This window comes from Mobula hypostoma, chromosome 14, assembly GCF_963921235.1.
Source record: "Mobula hypostoma chromosome 14, sMobHyp1.1, whole genome shotgun sequence".
NCBI lineage: Eukaryota > Metazoa > Chordata > Chondrichthyes > Myliobatiformes > Myliobatidae > Mobula > Mobula hypostoma.
The window spans coordinates 56442705-56462682 of NC_086110.1; the positions used below are offsets into that span (position 1 = coordinate 56442705).

General features: G+C 39.5%; 1 protein-coding gene across 4 annotated transcripts in view; it reads right to left on the reverse strand.

The window, feature by feature from the left end:
* Positions 1 to 2475: 2475 nt before the first annotated feature.
* The window catches only part of LOC134356309 (palmitoyltransferase ZDHHC7-like), a 78594-nt gene continuing 61091 nt past the window's right edge, over positions 2476 to 19978 (reverse strand). For all 4 annotated transcript variants that reach the window (XM_063067175.1, XM_063067172.1, XM_063067173.1 and 1 more), the window contains 4 exons: positions 17043 to 17139; positions 10019 to 10100; positions 5499 to 5629; positions 2476 to 3930 (listed from right to left, as the gene is read on the reverse strand). In XM_063067175.1, coding sequence (XP_062923245.1) covers positions 3754 to 3930; positions 5499 to 5629; positions 10019 to 10100; positions 17043 to 17139 — 487 coding nt within the window. In that variant the 3' untranslated portion in view covers positions 2476 to 3753. The remainder of the gene's footprint in view (positions 3931 to 5498; positions 5630 to 10018; positions 10101 to 17042; positions 17140 to 19978) is intronic.

Below are 19978 nucleotides of genomic sequence, written 5' to 3' on the forward strand. Positions count from 1 at the left end.
GGCACTCTTGTTCTTTGAGTAATTATTTCCTTAGAAGTTTCTAAACCAGAGCATCATCTACCTGAGAACCATGCCAAAGTTCAGAGTATATTTACAGAATTATCCATATATACTGTATACAACCTTGGCATTAGTTTTCTTAGCCTCATAACAAAGAAACACATTAGATCCCATTTAAAAAAAATCTCAACAAGAGCCGTCAAACACCCAATGTGCGAAAAAATACATCATGCAAACAATAAAAAAAGTAAACAAATAACACACAGAACATTAACCGCAGAGTCCCTTAAAGTGACCGCAACCACAGAGCCAGTTCCGCACTGAGGCAAGTGAAGCCGGTCCAGGAGCGGGCCAGAGCCACAGAATCTGTTCAGTGCTGAAGCCAGTAAACCTCGCGGGGTAGTGCGCTGAGGAGAGTGAGGAACTGCTCCTGAATCTGGCCTTACAAGACCCAAGACGCCTGCACCTCCTGCCCGTCGGTGGGAGCAAGAGGAAGACCTCTCGAGGGCAGACAGGCTGCGCTGAATACCTGTTCGTCTTAGTTCTAGTCCTCGAAAAGTTTAATCTTGCTTGACGCTTTAACTTTCACAAAGAAATGGAGACGTCCAGGAATTCATCTTCCGCCACTAGGCTGCGGTGCAGCGTCCGCCCCCAGCGACAGCTGCCTCGACTGTACCTGCCCTCTCGAGGGTCTAGTACTCCAAATCCCCAAGAGATCGGAAAAGCCCAAGATCACTTGGTTGGTTCGAAAGAACATCCATAATAGGGAATTTACAGGCTGCAGCGATCACAGTTCATAAGTATATCTGCTAGAGTATCTAGTAGTTTTGTGAGCTGCCTGGAGAACTGTTGGTCGCTGGCCTGTGAAATCCTCATTTGTTTGTTTAAAGACCAATAAAGGCGTGAGAGAAAATTTGAATAAGGGAATTTCAAAAACACGTGATACACCACACCGTACTTCAGTCCTGACGAAGGGTCTCGGCGTGAAACGTCGACTGTACCTCTTCCTAGAGATGCTGCCTGGCCTGCTGCGTTCACCAGCAACTTTGATGTGTGTTGCTTGAATTTCCAGCATCTGCAGAATTCCTCTTGTTACCGTACTTCAGAGCCGTCCAAGCATTTCCAAAGCTTAAGTATGATCCACAGCTGTAGTAACCCTCCAGCATTTACCCAAATGTTATCAATCATGTGTAAGACTTGACAATGAAGATCTTCACAATTATTCAACTGCAATTGAGCATATTCTGCTATTCTGCAGTTTTTCATCCAGCTGTGGGATGTTCCCGGAACATAAAACATAAAACATTAAAACTCCTATTGAAGCTTGAAGTAAATTCAGGGGCAACCAGAGGACAGAAATAGGCCCTGTAAGTATTTGCTGTAACAAACAAATGCCTTTTCTTTCTATTTTGTCAATGATTCTCATCTTTAAAAAGTTCATGGTGCTTTTTTATAAAAGCAAATTCCCACTGAATGGATTCCGTTCAGCATATTTGTACCGTTTGAAGTATCAACAATAGTCCCTATAAATTGTAGCCTAATTCAGAATTGGACTCAACCTCCTGAAAATAGTTTTACTTTCCTTTGTTTCTGCTTGGCGACATCCATCTCCAGAATTACACTTCAAAAGGTTACCGAATGGAAAATTGTAAATGTGAATGCATTCAAGGAGCATTAAAAGAGAACTTTCAGGTCGAGTTTCTCAGTAAATAAAGTAAGGATTGACCAATTGAATAGAGACATCGAAAACTGCAGATGTCAGAATCTGGAGCTACAAACAAGGTGGTGGAAAAACTCGGGAAGCATCTGTGGAAGGAAATGAATAACTGATATTTGAGATTGAGACCTTTCATTTAGACTAAAAAGTAGAGGATTGATAAGACAATAAAAGAGGTGAAGGGAATCCGTAGAGTAGACGTCGGCAAAGTGAATCCATTTAACGAAGGTTGATGGACAATTTGGGGTCGGAAGATTGGAAATAGTGAGTTTGGGAGGTGATAGGTGAAGGCAATAAAGGGCTGCAGCTGATGGAATCTGCTCGGAAAGAGAAATGGAACATGGAATCAAATAAGGGAAATGAAATATGCAGGTGGAAACAGTAGAGGAAAGAAAATAGAAGGGAGTAGTTGAATGCATTTTCAAAGCTAGAGTTAGAGTCTACTTAGTAATAATCTGATCACTGAAACAACTTTTTTTCCCTCAATCCATCTTTCTTGGTAGTTTGCATTATTCTGTCTACTTTTGTTGCTTTTATCATTCTTTCTCTCTTCAACAACCCAAACCCACCACCTTCCCACTACAGAGACGATACCAGCCCCGTTTACCTGAAAGCCGACTCTCAGTTTTGTTATGAAGTCCTAACACACATTCCAGAAACAGCGCCAGCATTATGGAATTGGCTATTATACAGTGTAACAGCTCACTAAGACAAATAAGATGACACGCACACTATTACTGATAAAAAGGACCCTTCAACTCTTAAATCATAAGTTACATTCAATTGACATTTAATGCTCAAACTGTCACTACATTCTGTTAGTGTAATGCTTGCACCTTTGTATACTTGTTCAATACATCATATCATATGGGGAGTAGGTTATATACTAGATGCTTTACCTTAGGAGCAGAAATCAAACATTAACATTTACTTTCTATCAGCTGAGTTCTGATAAGTTTCTTTGAGGGTTGAAGGATTTAAGTCAGCTGAAAAATTAATACAGCCTACTAGTTGACAGGATTATACTTTCTGCTGATCTAGACTGCAGAAAGCATATTTCATCCACCTCATCACAATAAGTCGTATCGAAGTTGAACTGTACATGAACACAAGGTTCTGCAACAATGAAATTACTGTAAATCATTGCATCTATGTTGGTTTCAACCAAATTTTACGTTTCAGATAATTAGAAACAATAGATTTTATTCTATTCCATATACTGAGCAATCATTCTACATTAAACTAATGAGATGATTTGTAATGAAGATAGTTCATTTCAATTTCAGAAGCATCAACAATCTTACACTTACAATTCATCTTTGTATTTTAACAAAGAAATAAATAGAAGTGAAAACGTAGTTACGTTCAAGGTAAACTTTTGAGTTGTAACAGTGCACACCCATACCACAGTCAAAGGGAAAAAGCTTTCATGAAATAAAAAAAAACACAAATATACATGAACTGAAAAAATAAAGTTTCCCCTTCTTTAGAGTTCTTTTTATATACATATAAAAATATAAAACAGATAAAGAAATTATTCAATGCCAACTGATGTTTTATCTCATTTAACAGTTTTAAGTATGGAACCTGAAACGTATTTTCATGAATGCTAAATGGATTGAAAATGATTAAATGGACAAATTTTATGTTAAGAACATTCTTAAGCAATATTACTAAAATGACATCAATTTCATTGTGGTTTACACCCAAATATTTTGTGATTATGTCACAAATAGTACATTGATGCAATATTACAAAATGAGCAACTTTGTACAGTAGATTTAGGATGTCTAACTGTCCATTCAAAGCTACAGTTTGATCTTTCCAATCCATTCGTATGATGGCCGATGGAGCTTTCTGTCAGTTCACTAGTTCCAGACTTCATGAGATTTGCTCAGAATTAGGTTACTATGTGCAATGTTAACAGGCAGCAGTTATTTAATCCATAGTACCTTAAAGGCAGACTGTGGAAAAGAATGAAGTCTTGTTGTGCTAATTTTAATATTAGAAAGACTACTTTCTCAGAAAAGTTTTTCTTAAACAGCAAATTCTGGTCCTCCCTTTATCGGTCTAGGAAGGAGTCGCCTTATTCTAATGCCTGAGAAAGGATTAATCCATAGAAACGAAGGTTGTCCTCCAAAAACATTCTTCATTCCTTCCCATCGTAGCTTCCTTTCCCATGTAGGCTTTTCATTTTTTAACCGTTCAATTTCCTGCATGATAAACACAACACCACATTGATTAAATATGATTATATGGTGGGTAAACATTTAAATATTCACTCCTTTTTCACTAGAAGGATGGGGTGGAGGGGGTTGTTGCTGAATTAATCAATTTACCATGAAGAAGAAATTTTGAGAATTTTTATATTTTTCTTAACTAGCCTTGTTGCCATTGACCTCAGAGTCCAGCAAAAGTTTGAATTTGGAAATTTAAAAAACCTGGGTGAATTAACTTATCTTCAGTTTTTAACATTTGTCTTGTTTAATGGGAATAAAGTTCAGCATGATTTTGCACTTAATCAACCTTTTGCAGAATCAGTATCACTTAAGGAGTTTAGTTTGCTCAGCAACAGAGCTAAGTTGAACAGCTTGCTTAATGCTCCAAAGCAAAGCAATGCAAAAACCTGATAGTTTTTGCAATGTTATTTTTCTGTACAATCCAGGTAGAACAGAGGCATGCATGCTGCAGAATCAGTTGCCTGGACTAATTTTCTCTGCATGTAAACCTAGATGTTAATACATAGTCCATTTAGCAGCCTTGTGCATATACTTTCAACTGGAATTTGGTAGGGCCATGGCCATTGAATGGGTGTAACAATTTTTAACCAACTTCCTACTCTGCCTTTCCAGCTTGAGTTTTCTTCTTCTGTGGTTAGAGGTGGTTGTAAAAGTAGGAAGGGAAAGCAGGGTGGGGTTGATGGCAATGTGATGGGGGGGAAAACAACTCAATCCTAGTTTGTGTTGCAAAGAATCATTTTTCCATTCAACTGCATTTTGCTTTAGGCTCTTATCTGACAGCAGAGTATACGAATTTCACATCTCATGCAGAAGACAATCCCTCTGATGAAACTGAACTTATCCTGTATAGTAAGATAGTTCAGTTGCATTCCATGTTTACTCTCTTTGACAGGGTTCTACCCACAACTTGCATGGAATTCAAAATACTAACAACTGAGTTCACCAACGAAACCAACATTAACACCTACTATGATTTTATGTTATAAAAGTTAAGATGTACAAAAGGTCATTTTAATACACTTTACTACTTTAAAAATCAATCTTTGGCAAAGCATGTATGCAAGTGTTTTCAATACAAGAATTTTTGCCAAGTTTAACTTGTTTCAGCACATTATGCAGATGATGGAAGATGGCATGAGTTGCCAGAGGAAGATCTGCAAGGTGGTACAATTACAGCGTTTAAAAGACATCTTGACAGGCACATGGACTCAAAAGGTTCAGATAACATGGGACAAGTGCAGGCCAATGGGTCTAACTCTTGGTCAGCAAAGATGACTTGGACGAAAGTTCTGTTTCTGTGCTGTATAACGCTATGACTCTAAAAGCGAGCAAGATCTTTCCTAGTCTCAGGGGTTTTGTACTTGCATATCAGAAAACTACCAAAATACTTTTAAAATAATGTTCAGACAAACAAAGCAGAGGATAAAAGGCTCTTATTTGGGATTATTTTTGCATAATGCCATTAGAAACAGTGACAAATTCTCCCTCTAGTAACATTCAATGTGGTTTTTTCAACTAAAAATCATAAAAATAAAACTTACTGTTTCATCATTGCATATTGAATGAAGTTGTGTGCCAAACATTACTGAGGTGAACGTGAGAAACAGAAGTCCCTCAAGGCACAAAAATATGATTAAGATTACAGTTACAGGAGGTGAGAAGCCACTGCATTCTGTGGAGAGAAAAATATATTATTAAAATATTTCTAACATATAATAAATTCTGATTTTCTTTCACCCATTTATAATTACCCTTTTACATCCATTTTAATTTAAAATAACTTACCAAGTAATATGCAATGTAAAAAAATATACTCTCACACACACAGAGCCTTTCAAATAATTGTTCTATTGAGTGATAATATCTTTACTGAAACATTGGCACATAAAAAAAGCTAATGGGATGCTCTTTTGCCACACTGATTGGGATTATCAAGCAGCTATTTCATATACCTACTGTATTGTAGTTAATGTGTCAGAATTTAGTGTCAATGGGACAGTGTTGGTAAAGCCATATCAAAACATGAGCAGATTGAAATTGTCTGCATTGTTTTGGGGAATTTTTGGCTGGCAACCAAATTCAGTGAAACTACATGACAAAAAGGTTAGTTTGTGCACATTTCTACAATACTAAATTGAAATCAACCTTTATTAGCTAATGAGAGAAAAACAAACATTTTGGATGATCATGGTAAAAGAAATCTAAAGTTTCCAAAAGTTAGTTCTTATATTTCTTAAATTTTTTTTTTGGTCTGGCAATCTCCATCCAAAGACTTCTTTTCTTTTCTTTTTTTTTAATTTTATTTTTATTTGGATAAGGAATTCACAATTATCATGTACTTTTTTCACACATATAACCTTTTCCATTTTTTTATATGTATAAAACTACAATTATTTATACATTCTTAAGTACACATTGAGATGATATAAAAGGAAAATAAACATTTAAATAGATAATTATGTACTGTGGTAAATCTAACCTATTAGGCTAAGTAATGAAATTAGTTGTTCTTATCAGCATTGATATATTTCCCCTTCCTTGGAATGGAACATGGTAAAACCTATGCCCAGGTGATCTTGCATCACTTTGCAAATTTGATCAGGCAACTTTATGAGTGATGCTCATCCTCACACATGACCTTTGTTGGTCTAACATAAAATCATGACATTCGCTAAGTGACAAATAAGAGAAAATCGGCAGATGCTGGAAATCCAAGCAACACACACAAAATGCTGGAAGAGCTCAGCAGGCCAGGCAGCATCTGTGATAAAGAGTATAGTCGATGTTTTGGGCCGAGATCCTTCGTTAGGATTTAGAGGAAAAAAAGATGAGAGGTCAGAGTTAGAAGGTGGGGGTAAGGGAGGAAGAAACACTAGGTGAAAAGTGGAGGGGGGGGTTTGGAGTGAAATGAAGAGCTGGGAAGTTGATTGGTGAAAGAGATACAGAGCTAGAGAAGGGGGAATCTGATAGGAGAGGAAAGGCCATTGAAAAAAGGGGGGAGGAGCACCAGAGGGAGGTGATGGGCAGGTGAGGAGATAAGGTGAGATAGGGAAATGGAAATGGAGAATGGTGAGGGTGGGGGGCGGAGGCATTACCGGAAATTTGAGAAATTGATGATCAGGTTGAAGGCTGCCCAGATGGAATATAAAGTGTTGCTCCTCCAACCTGAGGGTGGCCTTGTCGTGACAGTAGAGGAGGCCATGGACTGTCATGTTGGAATGGGTAGTGGAATTAATTGGGAAGTGGAGATCCTGCTTTTTCTGGTGGATAGAGCATAGGTGCTTGATGAAGCAGCCTCTCAATCTAAGGTGGCTCTCACCAATATACAAGAGGATACACCGGGAGTACCGAATACGATGACTCCAACAGACTCACAGGTGAAATGTCGGCTCACCTGGAAGTACTGTTTGGGGCCCTGAATGGTGGTGACAGAGGAGGTGTAGGGGCAGGAGTAGCAATTGTTCCACTTGCAAGGGTAAGGGAGATCAGTGGGGAGGGATGAATGGATGAAGGAAATGCATAAGCAGCAGAAAGGCGGAGGGGGGGGAGCGAAAGATGTGCTTGGTGGTGGGATCCCGTTGGAGATGGCAGAAGTTACAGAGAATTATGTGCTGGATATGGAAGCTAGTGGAGTGGTAGGTGAGGACATGAAGAACATATCCCTGGTGGGGTGGTGGGAATGTGGGGTGAGGGCAGACACGAGCCAATTATTACTTCTTTTGGAGTATTGCAGGGAATGAATTAAATTCCCTGAGGAGCAATATTGCTTGCCATGACGGGGACACCTGGTCTTCCCAATGTAATGATGAACTGAAATTTTTCAGGTAAGATCCTTATTTATCTTTCATTCTTGTGGCTTCACCTGATATTTCACAAACCCACATCCTGGCAGCTTCTGAATATGCAACCACCCCACCTGAAGGCCCAGTTACAGAAACATCTAATTCCCTGTCCCTACAATCCACCACCCATCCAAGGTCACAATCTCCCAACCCAATGGGATACCTCAACCTTCCCCCTTCTGGATATCTCAACCTCTAACCAATTCCTACCATTAAGCCTCATTGCTTACCCTGATCTGAGATCTTGGGGCCTCTTAACTAGTCATTGAAACTGAGAGAATACAAAAGGAAAGACTGTAGGGTGAAGTACAGACATAATAGCTTTAGGAGTTAATGGGTTTACAGTGAACGTTAAACTATGCCTAGCTATTTAAAAAATGTTGAGAAAGATTAGAGAAGAGTTGGAAATGGACCATGGAAAGAAATGGAAGTGGAATTGGTAATTCAATGCTCATGGTGAGAGTAGGATATATAACCGAGGTTGAATTGGAAAGAAGAGGTGAGGGGTGAATGAGTAAAACTGATTATGATTTGAACAGAGAATATTCCTCAAATTCCAAAGAGATGATGAACATGGTTATATGCTACATAAATTCTCAAAGCAACACTTGTTAGCTCAAGAAGGCACTCTCTACGACTTTACTGTTTTTCTAGCTGCAACTGCCTTCACTATGGACGCATTCTGTAACTACAGCTCCAACAGAGTAGCTCTCCACTATTCCTTGAACCAAGGTAAAGCTAATTCTAACCCAGCACTTTCTTGCCCTCACTCACAGAACATGTCACCGCAATGAGTAACTCCTCAGACTTCACTTGGTCCAAATGAAAGCTTTGTGAACAGCACCACTGTGAATCACAGGTGTGATTCAGCACTTCTGATCATCTGGCACTTCATCTCAACTCTAATTAATAAAGCTAAATTGTGTGATTCGGAGAGTAAGGAAATCACTACAAAAGACCACATTCCCTACAGTCAAAAACATTAAGCAACTAGTCATGGTTTAAATCGAACAACAGATAATCTAAAAAAAATCTGTCATTTGTGAACAAACATTTGCATAACTATCCTGTGTTAAGTAGGTGGGGGAACTTGAGTGCACAGTTCAGAGCTCATTGGACTTTTGATCAACTTGTTTCTTCCTTTTATGTTTAACTCAGAAAAAGGAGAAAGCTAATGTTTTACTGTTGAATAAACCAAAACTAGTTTCAGTTAATGGGAGTGTGATAAATAAAGCAAATACCTATAAATAAAGTCTGTCATTTAATATTAAGTGTAGAAATGTAGAGTCATAGAGCATGAAAACAGAACCTATTGCCCAACTCGTCGATGCTGAAGGAGATGCCCATCTAAACTAGTCCCAATTTCCCTGTTTGGACCACTATCTCTCTAACCTATCCATGTACCTGGCCAAATGTTTTTTTTAGATGTTACTATTCAACATTAGACCATAAGACATAGATGCTGAATTTGGCCACTGAGTCTGCTCTGCCATTCCATCGTGGCTTATTTATTATCACTCTCAACCCATTCTCCTGCTTTCTCCCTGTAAATTTTGATGCCCTTAATAATCAACAACCTATCAACATCTGCTTTAAATATACCCAATGACTTGGCCTCCACAGCCATCTGTGGCAATGAATTCCAGTTTCACTACCCACTGGCTAAAGAAATTCCAACTCATTTCTGTTCTGAAGACACATGCTTCTGTACCCCCTGGTCCTAGACTCCTCCAGTATAGGAAACATCCTCTCCACATCCACTCTATCTAGGCCTTTCAATACTTGAACATTCTTCTCTCTGAGGGTAGTAAATTACTGGAATTCTCTGTCCCCAAGGACACTTAGATATATGCAAGATTGAGAAACATAAATATTTGGAAGATTGAGGAATTGAAGGCTGTGGGGTAGTGGGACAAGAGTTAAAGCCAGCACAGGCCATATTTAATATCATGGCAGGCTTTTATACTTGGTGGTTTGCTCCTGCTCCTATTTTCTTGCATTCTCTAAAGTTAAGAATGTAAGATGTTGGGTATCAATTGCTACTTAAAGGAATTGTGTACACAAGCACACAAATCTGATATTTGGTGTAGGACAATGCAAAATCTTGCCAATTTGAAGCCCAAATTTTTGGCCACCTAGCATACATCAAATTGCTGCTTTTTAATCACAAGGTTTGTCACTAAACCACTTCAGCCTATTGAACATATGTAGTTACTCACCACTCCACTGTGCTCTGATACAGAAGAAGAACTGGAAGCCACACAGTATCAGTGCATGGACTGAAATCAGTGCTATGTACATCTGCAAGTGGATGAAGAGGGCCATTACTGCACAACATCTGTCACTATCACTTTCATAATCAAGCATGACAATACAGCATCAGACTGATTCAACACATTTCAAGGTCAACATGTATATATACAAAGCTTCTAATTTATGTCACTAGCCAGTTTGGCAATGATGTACATATATACTTTAATGAATAATAAAATGCTGCTTTGAGTGGGTTACATTAGTCTGTGACAATAAATAAAGGATTTTTTAATTATTGCATAATGAAAGACTGTTGACCATGAGAAAATGTTGTGTTTCACAGGTTAAAAATACTGTATATTATTTCAAACTCACTACCAAGATCATAAACTAGTTAACATTTGATTGCTAACATATCTGCTAATCTGCACATTAAAAATGACAACAGGTCACTGATATTAAATTCACTTGCATTATTCCAAAACCTCAAGAAATCTATTGGATGTTTAATCAACAGCGAAGCTTTAAAGTTTGATTTTGAATGGGGATTACGCAATAAATGTGGGATTATTGTACAAATGTTTTTGTTTAAAAAATTAGAATGGAAGAGTAGGAGAGACAAAAAAATTCTCGAAGTATAATTGAAAATGCATATTCTAGTTTCATCAATACTGGCAAAATGCTTCGCCATCAGATTCCTAACAGTCCATGAACACGATCTCACTATTTTGCACTTAGCACTATTTTTTAATATAGTTCTTATTGTAACTTGGTATTTTTTATATATTGTACTGTACTGCTGCCACAGAACACTAAACGTCATGACAATGTGGTTAACTGGATCAGCAAATTTGCAGATGACTCCAAGATTGGGGTTGTAGTGCATAGTGATGAAGGCTATCATGGCTTGCAGAGGGATCGGTATCAGCTGGAAAAATGAGCTGAAAAATTGCAGATGGAACTTGACGGAGACAAGTGCAAGGTGTTGCATTTTGGTAGGACAAATCAGGGTAGATCTTGCACAGTGAACAGTAGGGCACTGAGGAGTGTGGTAGAACAAAGGGATCTGGGAATACAGATCCATAATTCATTGGAAGTGGTGTCACAGGTAGATAGAGCCGTAGGGAAACCATTTGGCACATTGGCCTTCATAAATCAATGCACTGAGTACAGGAATTGGGATGTTATGCTGAAGTTGTACAAGACGTTGGTACAGCCTGTTTGGAGTATTGTGTGCAGTTTTGGTCACCTATCTACAGAAAAAGGTATAAATAAGAATTTAAGAGTACAGAGAAAATTTACAAGGATGTTGCCAGGTTTGAAGGACTTGAGTTACAAGGAAAGATTGAATAGGCTAGGACTTTATTCCTTAGAATGTAGAAGATGGGAGGATATTTGATAGAGGTACGCAAAATTATGAGGGTTATGGATAGGGTAAATGCAAGCAGGCTTTTTCCACTGAGGTTGGGTGGGACTACAACAGAAATCATGGGTAAAGAGTGAAGAGTGAAAAGTTTACAGGGAACATGAGGGGAACTTCTTCGCTCGGGGGTCGTGAGAGTATGGAATGGGCTGACAGCACAAGTGGTACATGTGAGCTTGATTTTAATGCTTAAGCGAAGTTTGGATAGGTACATGGATAGAAGGGGTATGGAGGGCTATGGTCCTGGTGCAGGTCGATGGGAGTAGGCTGGTTAAATGCTTGGCCGAAGGGCCTGTTTCTGTGCTGTGCTTTTCTATGACTTTGTGTCAGTGATAATAAACCTGATTCTGATGACATCTTTAAGCATATTCTCTTAACTGTAACAAATTTATCATTTAATGTTTCTTTTTACTCTCTCAGATCAAATCAATGCTAATTTCTTTATAAATCACTGTAGAATGTATTTCCACTTTTGACTTCAGGCTCCTCTTTCTTGATTTCTCTGTCTCCATCTCTGGAGACAAACCATTTGCTGATATCTTTTATAAACCTACCCATACCCACAGTTACCCTGAACTATACCTCTTTCCACCCTGTCTCCTGTAAAATGCTATCCCTTTTCTCAGTTCCTTCACCTCCGCCACATCTGTTTCCAGCATGCGGCTTTCCTTTCCAGGACACCAGAGATGTTCTCCTTCTTCAAAGAACGGGGTTGCCATTCCTCCAGTATTGATGCTGCCCTCACCCGTATCTCCTCCATTTCCCAGACATCTGCACTCACCCTATCTTCCTGTCACTCTAACAGTGATAGAGCTCCTCTTGTCCTTACCTACTATCTCTTGAGCATCCGCATCCAACACATTATTCTCTGCAACTTACACTATCACCAAAGGCATCTTATCCCTCTCCCTCTCACCTCTTCCCTCTCTGTTTTCCACAGGGATCACTCCCTTCATGGTTCCCTTGTTCATTTGTCCCTCCCCTCTATTCTCCCTCCTGGTACGTTCCTGCAAGTGGCCAAAGTGCTACACCCCATCCATCTCCTCCCTCACCTCTATTCAGGGTGCCAAACAGTCCTTGCAGGTGAGGCAACACTTCACCTGCGAATCTGCTGGGGTTGTCTATTGTGTCTGGTGCTCCTGATGCAGCTTCCTCCACACTGCTGAGACCGGTTATAAATTGGGAGACCATGTCAAGCACTTCCACTCCATCCGGCAAAAGTGGAACTTCCGGGTGGCCAAACATATTAATTCCCATTCCAACATGTCGGTCCATGGCTTTCCCTTGTGCCATGACAAGGCCAGCCTCAGTCTGGAGCAGTAACTCCTTAAATTCTGCCTGGGTAGCCTCCAACCTGAAGGCCTGGATATTGATTTCTCCTTCCGGTAAAAACAGTCCCTCCCCTTCCCCCCTTCTTCTATTCCCCCCTCTGGTTTCTTACTGCTTCTCACCTGCCTATCATATCCGCCAGGTCTCCTCTTTCTTCCCTTTCTCCAATGGTCCACTCTCCTGTCTCGCCCTTCACTTTGCCTACCACCTGGCTTCATCTATCACTGTCCAGCTATCCTCCTTCCCCTATGCCCACCTTTTTATTCTGGCATCTTGTCTCCTTCCCTTCCAGTCCTGAAAGGTCTTGGCCCAAAATGTCAACTGTTTATTCATGTCCTTAGACGTTGCCTGACCTGCTGAGTTCCTCCAGCATTTTGTGTGTGTACTGCTTTGTATTTCTGTCCTTGCCTTCTCTATATCTGGCAAATGATAGAGAAAGGAGGACAGAAATTTACAGAAAGTCACTGCTAACATTCAGAGAATATTAAGCTTTTGCTAGAACAACTGATACGGTGTTGATTATTATATACTTGTGGCTTTAGTTCATGGAGATGAGCAGATTATTTTGGAGCTTAGTAATGAATTTACAATTGTGAAGTCAATTGAAAGAAAGTTTTCACCTGCTCCGTCACATTAAAAAAAAACTAAGAGTATGATAAATAGCAAGTTCCAAAGACATTTCAGGTTTAATGAAGTTACTTACAAAGTTAACACTTGTGAGTAATAGAGGTGAAAAGTTAATAATATCTATTACTGTATTGATTTTCCAATCATAGAAATATATAGTACAAATTTTAAAAAAAGGTTCAATTTTGCCTGTGAGTGAAATCAAGGATGAATTTAATGGAGCAGGAATTTGTCCTTCTGTTCACCAATTCTCCTGCTTGAAGGTAGCTGCCACAATGTACATTGTTCAGTGAACCTTCAGTGACCCCTTCAAACTAACACAAGCCTGGCAGTGTTCCCTTTGGCGATTCCTGTGCAGTGCTGGTCTCTTTACTGTGCATGAGAGATCCTGAAACTCTCCTTGTGTACTGTTAAAAGGCACATTCCCCATAAGGTAATATTCAACTTCTTCAGACACACGACAAGCTTTCCTTTCCATATAAAATTCATATACATACAATAACAGATGCAGAGACACATTGGTGAAATGGAGAACAACTTGCTTATGGATCACAACTTGCTATTTGTTAGATTTACTCTCTTCAGCCATTCCATGCAGTATGAGAACTTGTGTAATGCACTCTCTGTGTCAATGTTGTCAGTGTTAAAGGCGCACTTCTCAAAAACTATTTATTCAGCTTCAAAGGCAAGGTCTGACTCCCATATTCCCGATGTAAAGAAACACAGCAATAAAAATATACCACAATTTAACTTTAAGTCTAGTATCTTAGAAGCTCATATATTCATGAAAATTAAATGCAACTTCAATTATTGAAAGAGCACCACAATGCTTCTTTCAAAAGTATAAAAATGTCAAATATTATATCTCTGTATACTGCCATTATTGTTGTAGATACTGCATCCGTAAAGCAAACAGCATTATGAAGGACCCCACGCACCCCTCATACAAACTTTCCTCCCTCCTGCCATCTGGCAAAAGGCACCGAAGTATTTGGGCTCTCACGACCAGACTATGTAACAGTTTCTTCCGAGACTCCTCAATACCCAGAGTCTGGACTGACAGCAACCTACTGCCCTCTACTGTGCCTATTGTCTTGTTTATTATTTATTGTAATACCTGCACTGTTTTGTGCACTTTATGCAGACCTGGGTAGGTCTGTAGTCTAGTGCACTTTTGTGTTGTTTTACGTAGTTCAGTGTAGTTTTTGTATTGTTTATGTAGCACCATGGTCCTGTAAAACGTTGTCTCGTTTTTACTGTGTACTGTGCCAGCAGTTATGGTTGAAATGACAATAAAAAGTTACTTGACTTGACTCGACACTCTCTTTTTCTCCAGGTCCAACAAATTAGCCCAAGTTCCAAACATACATATTTTGAAATTTTAATAACTTAATATCACAAATTCACAAACATTACTGGAGTTACAAATATATAATGCACAGATTAAATAACTACTCAAAATAGTGACAACATTATCTTTAGGAATATAAGCAATAAATACAATGTCTGCAAGAGACAATCTTATGGAGACATGGGTTGGCTTATTTTAAAATAATTTATACTTTTTGTTAAAACAGCAGATAGCCAAATGTCATTGTAATGTTGTTAGTAATAATTACTAATTTTACATCCCATTAACTGACAGAGGTCACTTCAATCATACAATGTTTTCTTCATTATGAAATACGTCATCTGCAGAACATGAAGAACCAATCATAATGCAAAATGACGCATTACCATGATCTTGCTTTTGATTAGGCCTTTGTTTTACTTTGGAATAATGTATTGCTTCTGCACATTTTTTCACTGTATGGTATAATTTTATGTATACTTGTTAAAAAATGTATTATATGTATTGTCTGTACCTCTGTGGCTGTGATGTTGCTGTAGGTTCTCCATTGTACTCATGCACATGACAATAAACTCAGCTCAACTGCTGGAACTGCCAAAAATGGCTGTTCCTGAGACAAACTGATAGTGACACAGCCTGGGGAAAGGCCGTGACATCTCAGTGACATTTCTGATGCACAAGTCATGTTGCAGTTTCAATTCAGAATGCCTAGTTAAATGTCTAGAATAAGACCAGAAAATGGTCATTATTTTGCTTCACTCTGGACAAAAATAAATAAATAATTGCCTGTGGCTGGATAAAAAGCATTATGCAAATAAATCTCTAGGCAGAGACTTTTCCAGAATTCTAATTTTGAATTTTTGATGAGTACAAATTACTTTGTACAGCAATTCCAACTGCAACTCTTCAAACAATAAGACAAAAAGCCCATTGTGATATTTTATAGAAATTAAAAAAAACAAGTTCATATAGCACAAAAATCCTGTTTAAAATTTTATAAGGATACCTGACTACACTAAAGGTGGATGAGATCGATTAGCATACCAAGATTTTTGTCATATTGCATGTTGATTAATATAAACATTACATTTTTATTATTTATTTGATTCATTTATTTTTTAAATTAATTAAAATAATTAATTATTAAAGTCAAATTCCAAAAGAGGTGGGAAAAGAATTCAACTATAACGCTGAAGATAACTCCTTCTGTTTCAACACTGATTAAATTTAACCAGAGATGCATTTTAAATGACAATATTCCACCTCTATTCCCTAATCAGAAGTGAATAAAGTTTACTGTTTGTTATATCAACATGGCTTTTTGTCACCATTCAAATTGATCTGCTTGCTAAGACTGCTCGAAAACAAAGCAGATTTCACAGGTTCAATGAATAAGCTCCTCTATCTCTCATCAACAACAATGTACTGAAAATGTAAAATCTATAGTATCTATGATGAAGTATGGGAGAATAGGAATCCCTTGCAGCACTTAGTGAGGTTAACACCGTTTAGCGCAAACATAGTTATACACTATCCATAATAATGGAACAGCGGGAGGAGCCGATAGCAGCGCACCACGCGTGCGCAGCTCTCCAGTGAAAATGATATCGTATCCGTTAAATAGGGGCCGTGGACAATTCTGATTTGATGGAGAGGGACGTGAAAGTGCAGAGGAACATTTGGAAAAATTTCTGAAACACTCGTTCGCTGCTGTCGTTACTGCGCGGTCGGGAATCTTTCGGAGGGAAGGCCTCAAAATCCCCTGGCTTTGCCTGCCGTTGGCGACCCAGATGGAGGTCGAATCATTCAGATAGAGATGGCGCTCAGTACTCGGTGTCGGAGAGCTGATCAGAACTCGAAGTTTTCGGATGACTCAGTCGGACCGTGGTCGGGTATGGCAGGGAGAGCTTTTCTTCCTTCTCCCGTCTGCGTGAGATGTGGGACATTTGAGAGACCTTGAACATTTACTGTGCACATGGACTTCTTCAACGAGTTATGGTATTGTTGCACTGTTGTAACTATATGTTATAATTATGTGGTTTTGTTAGTTTTTTTCAGTCTTGGTCTGTCCTGTGTTTTGTAATATCACACCGGAGGAAATATTGTATCATTTCTTAATGCATGCATTACTAAATGACAATAAAAGAGGACTGCGTGTCTTCATAATCTAATCAACAAAAGCTCAAATGCTAAATTCTCAACTCCTTGAGGTATTACTTTTAATTGCTCAAAACTTGTACTAGAGCATGTTTAAACTTACAGTGAAGAGTACAAAGAACTTTTGATTATTCTCTCCAACGCAGTTGTTCACCCAAGGACAATGGTGGTCCATTTTCCGGATGCATCTTTTACAAATACTAATATGGGGAAGAAATAATAAGTCATTACACAGCAAAAATGATCAGCTAAGAAATTTTCAAGCAAGCAGTAATACATAGATCACTACAGCACAGTAGAGGCCATGTTGTGCCAACCTTTTAACCTACTCTAATATCCATACAACCCTTCCCTCCTACATAGCCCTCCATTTTTCTATCATCCTTGTAACTAACTAAAAGTTCCTTAAATGTCTTTAATGCATCTGCTCTACCAATACCCCTGGTGTTCCATGCACTAACCACTCTCTGAGTAAAGAAATTACCTTTGACATCCGCCCCCTACTTTTCCCCCCAGTCAGCTTAAAAATTATGCCCCCCTGATATTAGCCACTTGACTTTGGGAAAGCCTCTGGCATTCCCCTCGATCTATGTCCTTCATCATTTTGTACATCTCCATCAAGTCACCTCTGTGACGAGAATACACATAAAATTAAGATGTTTGCTGGCCTGGGTTAGCATCAGTGACATCAGCAAGTGGTCTGCCACCTGCCCTCAGGGGAAGGAGAGATAAGGAACAATGGAGCAGCGTCTGGAGATGTGTAATGAAGGGACGTGGGAGAAAGAGAGCTGTCTGGAGCGGCTCCCCCTTTGAACCCTGAACTGTTTGAAGTGATGGACAGGCGATACCCCAGCAGGGGGATAAAAAGGGACAGGTTCGCTAAGACAGACACACACGCCACCCGAGGTAACGAGACCCTGGAAGCGGTGCGCCTCTCACGAGTGGGTGAGAAGTACCAGACAACGACCAGGGTGGAAAGGTACGATCAGCGGGAACCCGGTGTGTGTCCGCCCTTGCCTGGGTGCCGGGTTCACTGCAGAGGATCGACCGCATCTGGAGGAGGGGTCACAGTCGGTGACCTCAGGTGACATCACCAAGGACCCGCCCAAAAGCTGTTTGTGAGCCATCTCGCTGGTCTGTGAGCCATCTCGCTGGTCTGTGAGTGAAGCCGTTCTGAATGATCAGTTGTTCCTGTTCTATCTCTCTCTTCCCCCACGTTGTCCATCGCCATGGCAACGATTACTGCGAACTGAACTTTGAGTCACTTTGAAATTTGGTCATTTACCCCTAGACAACGATAGAGCTTGATTGATGCTGTTATCTTAATTCTGTGCACATGTGTGTCTATCATCGCTGAACTGTTGCATTTATTATCCTTTCGATTACTGTGTTGCTTGTTTCTTTAATAAAACTTTCTTAGTTCTAGTACTCCAGACTCCAACTGAGTGATCCATTTCTGCTGGTTTGGCAACCCAGTTACGGGGTACGTAACACCTCTCATCCTCAACCCTGGCTCGTTCAACCTATCCTCATTAAGACGTGGCTTCTAATCCAGGCAGCATCCTGGTAAATCTCTGCACCTTCTCTAAAGCTTCTACAGTTTCGTATGGGACCCCAAATCCCAAGGACTTTCTACACGGGCATAATTGAGAGCATCCTGACTGGCTGCATCATTGCCTGGTATGGGAACCATACTTTCCTCAATTGTAGGACTCTGCAGAGTAGTGTGGACAGCCCAGCGCATCTGTAGATGTGAACTTCCCACTATTCAGGACATTTACAAAGACAGGTATGTAAAGAGGGCCCTAAGGGTTATTGAGGACCCGAGTCACCCCAACCACAAACTGTTCCAGCTGCTACCAACTGGGAAACGGTACCGCAGCATAAAAGCCAGGACCAATAGGCTCTGGGACAGCTTCTTCCACCAGGCCATAAGACTAATTAATTCATGCTGATACAATTCTATTTCTATGTTATATTGACTGTCCTGTTGTACATACTATTTATTATAAATTATTATAAATTGCACATTGCGCATTTAGATGGTGACGTAATGTAAAGATTTTTACTCCTCATGTATATGAAGGATGCAAGTAGTAAAGTCAATTCAATTCATTTATAAGAGGTGACCAGACCAGGGTGGCATGGTAGCACAGTGGTTCGCACAACGCTTTACAATGCAGGTGATCCAGGCTGAATTCCCACCGTTGCCTGTAAGTTCTCCATATGACCACGTTGGTTTCCTCCGGGTGCTCCCACAGTCCAAAAACCTACCGGTTAGTAGGTCATTGTAAATTGTCCCTTGGTTAGGCTGGGATTAAACTGGGGGATTGCTGGGTGGCATAGCTCAAGGGGCCAGTAGGGCCTACATGTGCTGAATCTTAGTCAATAAAAACTGAACACAATATTCCAAGTCTGGTCTAGCCAGTATTTTATAGAGCTGCAACATTACCTCACCACTCTTGAACTCAATTCCTGATTAATGGGGAACTAATACATCTCATAATACTTCCAGATAATTGTTCAAAGGACAGATTACCTCATATTCAGAAATGAAGCTGCTATCAATCAATACAGGGAAAATAATTATTTTTAAATGTTCTCTTCTAATTTTTACTTCTTGTCCAAATGTAATTGTGCTATTACACAGTGGAGCATAAGCCATTAAGCAGATTAACTTCATATTAAGTCGTACAGTATGTGTGTCCACTTCAGCCCTACAGCACTGAATCAGAAGATTGTGTCTAAGGTTAAGGTAATGAAATACAGGCCAATTAGCCTGACATCGGGAGTGGAGAGGTTATTTGAGGGATTTCTGAGGGACAGTATCTACCAGTATTTGGTTAGTCCAATTAGGATTCATAAGGCTCTGTGCATGGAAAGTCAAGCTTGGCAAATATTTTAGTTTTTTTGTTTTAAGAGGTAAGCAAAAGAAGATGAGGGTAAAGCAGAGGATATTGTCTATTTGGACCTCAGCAAGGTCCCACATAGTTGACTGGTCTCAGACAGGGTAGGTCTCATGGAATAAATACAGAACTA